The sequence below is a fragment of the Haematobia irritans genome, chromosome 1 (genome assembly GCF_050003625.1).
Source record: "Haematobia irritans isolate KBUSLIRL chromosome 1, ASM5000362v1, whole genome shotgun sequence".
In the NCBI taxonomy this organism is placed as follows: Eukaryota; Metazoa; Arthropoda; class Insecta; order Diptera; family Muscidae; genus Haematobia; species Haematobia irritans.
In genome coordinates, this window is record NC_134397.1 from 115,956,328 (window position 1) to 115,965,029 (window position 8,702).

General features: G+C 34.6%; 1 protein-coding gene across 1 annotated transcript; it reads left to right on the forward strand.

Annotated features, from left to right (window-relative positions):
- Nucleotides 1-3,228: 3,228 nt before the first annotated feature.
- On the forward strand, nucleotides 3,229-8,493 carry LOC142231190 (uncharacterized). Its single transcript, XM_075301812.1, has one exon. The coding sequence runs from the start codon at nucleotides 3,229-3,231 to the stop codon at nucleotides 8,491-8,493; it is 5,265 nt and encodes a 1,754-aa protein (XP_075157927.1).
- The last annotated feature ends 209 nt before the right edge of the window (nucleotides 8,494-8,702 follow it).

Genomic DNA, 8,702 nt, shown 5'->3' on the forward strand with positions numbered 1-8,702 from the left:
ACAATTTCATTAAATTTAAAGAATTTTCTGAATTATTAAAGTCAAGTTGACCTTAGCACAAACATTCTTTCTTTAATGTTATGATACCCATTTTTAAGTGAAATCACTTAATTATAAGAATAATACGACTTCACTGAACAGTTTATCGACTTTTGGACAAGGAAACTAACTTTATATTTTAGAGACATAAAATCTTTGACCTCAAGACAATATTTTTTTCAATGTAAGCCAACCATGTTCATATATTTCGCAGGATAAGATAATAAATAATCTTTCTGAAAACATTGATAATTTCGAAATTCAAATGAATACAGATTTCAATTTATTGGTAAAATTGAGCACTGCTTGTTTAGGTTAAAGAAGAAGATAAACCCCTCGTAACATTGACGATCCCTTAGGATTTTGTTATTGATTCCGAGCCAAAGATGCGACTTATTTAAAATAAGTACATTTTTAGCGACATATCTGGCTTTAAATCAGCATCATTAAAATTAAAATTAGGATACAGATCTTATTTATTAAATTTTCATTCTCTACACACACAAAACAAAAAATATTTTTTGTCTTCAATTGGTTCAATAAATTTTTTAATTGAAATGTCTGCAATCACCGGGTTGATAGTATCAATTAAAAAATTAATCGTCAGTTAAAAAATTAATTGATACTATTAATTTTTGTGATTGGTTTTTGTTTCATTTAAAAATATGTTAAATTAATTAATTGAATATTTTTTAAAATTCAATTAATACTTTAATTGGAAACATTTTCGCGATTTTTTTCTGTGTATTTGAAGCGTTTTTATCTTAAGAAGATTCTTCAGCGAATTTAAGGGCGATTTTTTTAATCAAATATATGGTGTTTGCTTTAAGTAAAATTTGACTTAATTCAAAAACATGAGGCTTCAACGGTGGTACGCAAGTTTCCAAAATGTCTGTCCTAAATTTAACAAAATTAATTTTGAAGTGATGATTATAAATTTTATTTTGTTTAAAATTTCATCATTTTAAAGAAAGTTGTCCTTAATATTTTGTAGATTGCACATCCTAAAATTTAGTTCGCATATTTTTAATATTATGTAAATATTTTTTCAGTGTACAATGGTTCCGGCCGAACACAACATTTTTCATTGAGATGTGGCTTATTTCAACAACATTTGATAAACATTGTAATAAAATTTGATACAGTGTGAATTCTGAAATTTGAAGTATCATTGTTCCGACAATGCGTTACACAGTTTTTATCGCTGGATCACCTTCAATGAAAATTTCAAATATATTGACTCAAAAGATATTATTAACATGGAGTGTTTGTGTGCTCGCAGAGAAGAAACATGATTGTCACAATCATATTGGAAAAGCAAAATAATATGATAGGAGCTATTTTTGCGGCGACCATGTAACATTTTAACCTGCAACCATGTTGGCTCAGTGAACATGGATCTAAGAAAAATATAATTGTCCTCATCTAAAATGTTATTATATTGATAAAAAGAATTTTGTTTGAATGAAAAGACAATGGTCATGATTTGAAATGTTATGGTATTCATTAAAAATGTTTTTCTCCTACACTCAAGAAAAGTTTACTTGGATTCAAAGATTTTGACCTTCCCTTAAGGATTTTGGTATTGATTCCGAGCCAAAGATGCGGCTTCTTTAAAATAAAGAAACTTTTTAGCGACCTATCTGACTTTAAATCTAGGACCAATAAAATTAAAATTAGGATACAGATCTCATTTATCAAATTTTCATTCTCTTTTCGCGGTCTATTTATAAAGGTGCTCACGTACCAACAAATGCCAGTTTAAAAATCCAAATTATAACGGATACTTCAAAGTAAACAAATGTTTTCTTAATTCCCAAACAAAAAACTTTAAACCCAAGACGCTTAACATAAGTCTTAGCCTATATTTGAAGCGCTTTTATCTTAAATCTAAAGTTTCAATATTTCAGTTAATTTAAGGACAATTTCTTTAAATTAAAAATTGTGTTTTTTTACTTTAAGGAAAATTAGCCTTAGTTCAAAGACATGCGACTTTAACGGAGGGACGCAAATTTACAAAACTTGTGTTCTAAATTTAAAGAAAAAAATTTTGAAGCAAAGCTTATAAACTTTATTTTAATTAAAATTTTATTATTTTAAAGAAATTTGACCTTAACATTTTGTAAATTTCGCATACTAAAATGTAGGTTACGTAATCTTTAATATCATGTAAATATTTTTTTCAGTGTAGTTAAAAGAATATGGCCACAACCTAAAATGTTTTGATCATCATGAAAAAACTTTTTTCATTGTCGAAAAAAGGACGCCACTTGAGAAAAGAAAACACAAAATTAAATTCATTTGTTTGTTTTTATTTATTTATAAACTAATTCATTGTTTATTTGTATTTATAATGCCAATGAACTGCAAATAAAAATAAATGATCCATATAGCAAATGCAGAACAAAAAACAGGTACATTTTTTCAATTACACTTTCCTTTTTTGTGTTCACATAAAACCACGTGCCACTTCTGAATAAATAAATTAACACAAAACACAGTAAATCCGTATTCTCCGCCCATTTCAAGAAACAATCAACACACGACTGACGCGCAAAATGAAAATCGTGTGTACCTGCTCAATGTTTTTATAAAATTCTTTTCGCTGCAAAAAAGTTAAAACATTAAATGGTCACGAAAAAAATGTAAATGGTCTTTATGGCCATGTAATGGTTCTAGACATGTCTATACTTAAACTATAAAAATACTTGCTCCCTGTAAAAAAGTTAAAAAATTGAATGGTCAGGTACATGATTTTCCCGACCTTTTAATGGTCTCAAATTCTATCATTTAAATGATAGAAAATGTTTGCGGTATTTGAGAACCATTCAAATGCTTATTGCCACTGTTAATAATTGTTACTGGTGCATACCAGATTTTATATAAATCAAAATATCATTGAAATTTGTATAACTTTTCACATATTGTCAGTATACATAAAAATAATTTAATTGTTGAAAAACTTCTACCAAAAGATACCAAAATTTGAATAAACGGTTTCACAAGTTTAAATCAAGATTGGTTTTTTTCAACAATTATTTATTCAAATTTTGTTTTGAAAACGAGAATAGGATCTGTTTTTGTGAAGGATCACTGAAATAAAGATATTTGTTCATATTGGGAACAATCTGCTTCTAACGTAGAAGATTTATGAGAAAAAGTAGAAGACTACAGGGTCTTTCGCCAATAATGCCATTGACACGTTCACCATCCCGAGGGCTTCCGGAAAAGGATTCCCCTCATCAAGAACAAGTAAGTGGAAGACCAAACTCGCCAGCTAGAGAACACCAGGAAACAAATATCCCGTTGGTCGATTTACATCCTCCCTTACCATCGTCGTCACCTGCATCAATAACTTCGCCAAATATTGAATTGAACCAAGTAACTGCAATGTTTCAACAACAATTCGAGTCCATGAGGCTATTATTTTCGAGTCAAATATCATCTATTCAAGTCATGGTTGAAAACAACAATATTCAAATGCGGGAGTCACTAACCTCACTTCGCGCAGAAGTAAGAGATGAAATTTCTCGAGAACTAAATCAATCAGTAATTAGGGAACCAAACCAAAATGTAAGTACAATTTTATCTTTAAATAACCACGAACAAAATCAACAACCGCCAATGGCTCCCAACCGAACTGGACAGACAATTCAACCTGTCCTCGAATCGCAGCCTATTATACATCGAGCTAAGAAAATCTACCCCTTACCAAAGTTTTCCGGAATACCGGAAGACTGGCCTACCTTTAAAGAATCTTTCCTAACCACCACAGAAGAATTTCAATACTCTGACCTACACAATATAATGCGGTTAAGGGACTGCTTAGAAGGAAAAGCAAGAGAGACGGTAGAGTCATTACTAACATCTTCGAAAAATGTGAGCGACATAATAAAAACGCTGGAGGAGTCTTATGGCAGGCCAGAACAGCTAATAAGATCGCAGATAGAAAAAATACGATCTTTACCAAACGTGGAAGATTCGGACCTAGATGCCTTAATTGAATTCACCCACAAGGTGGGAACCATGACTGCATTCCTCAGCTCCGTAGGGGGATACCATCACCTTGCCAACCCATTACTGCTAAGTGAGCTGGTAGCAAAACTTCCGCCAAATAAAAGACTATCGTGGGCAGAAAAATCGCTTCAGCTTGGCCACATGCCTACTGTCAGAGAATTTGCAGAATGGTTATCAGAGCTCCGAAAAGTAATTAACATAGTCAAGGATTCTCTGCCTATGAACTCCAAGGAGGCTAAGAAAAAATTCGCTTGTGTTACAATTAACGACAGAAAATGTCCGATTTGTAAAGAAAATTGTAAGTCACTCTCTGTATGCCAAACATTTGCAAACCTTCCAGTTCAGGTTAAATGGAGAAAGGTAAAGAATTTGAAGCTATGCTTCTCGTGCTTAAAATTTGGACATCAGACAAAAAACTGTTTTTCAAAAAAACAGTGTGGAATCAATGGATGTTGTAGTATTCATAACGAAGTTTTACATAACAGCAAGGAGCAAGGTAAAACCGAAGTAGTTGAAACTCAAGCCCGAAGTTGTCTAGCAGAGGTAAACGCAAAATCAGTATTGTTTCAGATAATTCCGGTGCGTTTATATGGCTCAAACCGGACCGTTGAAATATATGCATTTATAGACGACGGAGCAAATGTTTCGATGATTGACGAGGAAGTAAAAAATCTGTTGGGATTGAAAGGTAGAAAAGACGTCTTAGAAATTCAATGGATTAATCGCCAGGTATCGCGGGAAAGTGTTGAAATCGTGGATATCACAATAAGTGGAAGAGGTCCAGATTGCGAGCGTTATAATATGAAAAATGTCTATTCTACAGATAAAATTGATTTGCCGCTGCAAAAATTTGATAACAAGATAACTAAAGTCGAATGTCCCTTTTCCAGCTATAATGACGTGAAGCCAAAGATGATTATCAGCCTTGCTCATGCCTTCCTAACCGTTCCGATTGAAACACCCAAGATGAGATCACCTTCTGAACCTATTGAAACTAAAACGAGACTTGGTTGGCTAGTATATGGACCAGTGGAAGAAAATATCAAGAAGGACTTTGTTTCTTGTCACTTACGGCCACTAAATACGTTCGACGAGCCTGATAAATTTGAAAAACTAGAAAGTCTAATGAAGGAATATTTTGGTATTGAAACTTTCGGTATACGCCATACAGAGCCGACTATATCCCCAAATGATAAAAGGGCTTTAGAGCTTCTTAGACAAACGGTAAAAAAAGAAGGGGATAGATTTGAGGCTGGACTCTTATGGAGAAATGAATTTGAAAGATTCCCAAACACGTATGCCATGGCCTTCAACCGCCTTAAACTCGTAGAAAAGAAAATGGGAAAAGACGCCCAATACGCTGAAGAATATAGGAACAAAATACAAGAATATATTGACAAAGGATACGCAAGAATTCTATCTGAAGAAGAAGCATCCACAAGAAACGGGAAATGTTTTTACTTGCCACATTTTGGCGTAAAAACTGAAACCAAAAAAAAGCTTCGACTTGTATTTGATGCCGCAGCAGAAGTAGACAAAATTTCATTGAATAAGGCTCTACTTCCAGGCCCTGATTTAAATCAGCCGTTGATTAAAGTATTATTTCAATTTCGACAAGCTCCAATTGCAGTGTGCGGCGATTTAAAAGAAATGTTCCATCAAGTGAAGATAGTAACCCCGGACCAAGATGCTCAGAGATTCCTGTGGAGAGACGGAGATCCTTCCAAGCCGCCAAAGACATACGTGATGCAGAGAATGATTTTTGGAGCTACATGCTCCCCATGTACTGCACAGTATGTTAAGAATACTAACGCGGCCGAGTTTTCTGAAATGTTCCCGCGAGCTTCGTATAGTGTTATAAATAATCACTATGTCGACGATTATGTTGACTGTTTTGAGACAAACGAAGAAGCCATTAGGGTTGTTCAAAATATAAAACATATTCACCAAGCGGGGGGGTTTACTATGCATAATCTCGTTACAAATTCGAAAACCGTAGCGCTAACCCTAGGTATATCAAACGATAACACTGTACATATTGGTAAAGATCACATTGAACGAATTCTGGGAATGAATTGGGACCCACGCTTGGACGTATTTCTTTTCAAACTTCAATTTCACAAAGTTCCAAAGGAAGTTTTAGAAATGAAAGTAATCCCTACAAAGAGACAACTTCTCAGTGCTTCAATGTCCGTTTTCGATCCCTTCGGATTTGTTGCCGATTATATGATATCGGTGAAAATTTTGATGCAACAGGCATGGCAATGTGGAGTCGAATGGGACGATAGTTTGCCTGAAGAAATAAATGAGAAATGGAAAAAATGGCTTCAAAATTTGGACAAAGTCGCTCAATATGCAATACCCAGGTATTATTTTTCAATTGACCCAGCAGTGAAAATCGAGCTACATATGTTCTGCGACGCAAGCGAAGACGCCATGGCAACTGTGGCCTATTGGAGAGTTCTTTACAAAGAAAAGACAGACGTCGTATTCGTAGCCGGGAAAACGAGTTGCGCTCCTATACGTTATCATTCGATACCGAAATTAGAGTTACAATCCGCTGTAATGGCAACAAGATTGAAGCAAACAATAACAACATGTCACGACCGTATAAAGGTTAACGAAGTTTTCTTTTGGAGTGATTCACACACAGTAATAAAGTGGATCAGATCAGACCATAGAAAGTATAAGCAGTATGTTGCAAATAGGGTTTCGGAAATCTTAGAGGATTCCGAAATCACAGACTGGCGTTGGTGCCCCACGGCCTTGAACCCAGCCGATACCGCTACAAGAGGATTTTCATACAATTACGAACCACAGGGACGTTGGAAAACTGGTCCAGACTTTCTAAAACAAGATGAAAAGCACTGGCCAAAAGACAATTTGATGTTGGACATAAAAGATAGAAGTGATGAATTCTTAAAGTCGAAATTTTCATTAATAATAATACAAAATGTCGAATTTGTTAATTCCATCATAAATCGGTCATCCAAATACACTAAAGTAATACGCGTCATGGGTTGGATTTTGAGATTCGCTTCTATTATAAGAAGAAATTCAACAAAAGGAAACGAATTGGATTCCGATGAAATACAACATGCAGAATTCTTTTTGGTAAGAGAGATTCAAAAAGAAAATTTCCAGGAGGAATATTCAAAGCTGCTAGAAGGAACGACAATTGATAAATCCAGTTCCATGGTGTCTCTTAGTCCATACATAGACGAGCAAAGACTAATAAGGGTCGGAGGAAGACTAGGTAATGCCGAAATACTGTCTGACTATGCTAAGAAACCTATTATTCTCCCGAAAGACCATAGATTTTCGTTTTTACTTGTTGAATACTATCACAAGAAAACATGCCATCAAAACACAGAGACTGTTATAGGAATGGTGAGACAAAAGTATTGGATACCTTCCCTTAGGGTATTAGTGAAAAGAATTGAAAATCAGTGCGTGCTTTGCAAAATAAGGAAGGCAAACGCAACTCAACCACAAATGGGGATACTACCAGCAGATAGGGTAACACCATTTATTCGTCCCTTTACATATGCAGGAGTAGATATATTTGGGCCATTTAATGTGTCTTTCCACCGCCGACACGAAAAACGATGGGTAGCATTACTTACGTGTCTCACAGTAAGGGCAATACACTTGGAAATTGTAACCGATTTGTCCACGGATGCCTTTCTAATTGCTTTAAGAAATTTTATAAACAGACGAGGTATTCCCACTCAAATAAGAAGCGATAATGGAAAAAATTTCGTTGGTATAAAAAAAGAGCTTCGAAATGAACTTGAATTTTTAGACTTTGACCAAATTAAAAGATCGTCATGTTTTTGGGGAATAAAATGGCTTTTCAATACGCCATTCGACCCAGCTTCAGGAGGAGCATGGGAACGACTAATACAGTCAGTTAAAAAAGCACTACATGTATTGATGAGAGATATGATCCCAAAATACGAAGTGTTTTACAGTCTCCTACTAGAAGCTGAAAATATAGTAAATTCAAGACCTCTTACGCATACTCCAGTAACTCCCCACGACCCGGAACCTTTAACACCAAACCACTTCCTGCTAGGAACTACAAACTCAAATCAAGTACCTGCAACTTACGATCCAAAACTCAATAGTTTGAGAAAACAATGGAGAGTGGCTCAAAACTTAAAAAATGGATTTTGGTCAAGATGGATAAGAGAATATCTCCCCGATCTCACTCGTCGCGTGAAATGGTGCCTACCAACTAAAGACATGAATGTGGGATGTTTGGTCCTCATATGTGATACGAACGCTCCTAGATCAAAATGGGGACTTGGTCGAATAGTCCATTTGTACAAAGGAAAAGACGGCATATCAAGATCAGCAGATGTTAGAACAAGTGTCGGCATCCTCAAACGACCTATATCTAAACTGGCCTTAATTGATGTCGAATCCACATAAATTTATGAAAATTTCCCAAGTCAATTTACGTGGGGGAGAATATGTTAATAATTGTTACTGGTGCATACCAGATTTTATATAAATCAAAATATCATTGAAATTTGTATAACTTTTCACATATTGTCAGTATACATAAAAATAATTTAATTGTTGAAAAACTTCTACCAAAAGATACCAAAATTTGAATAAACGGTTTCACAGCCACCATA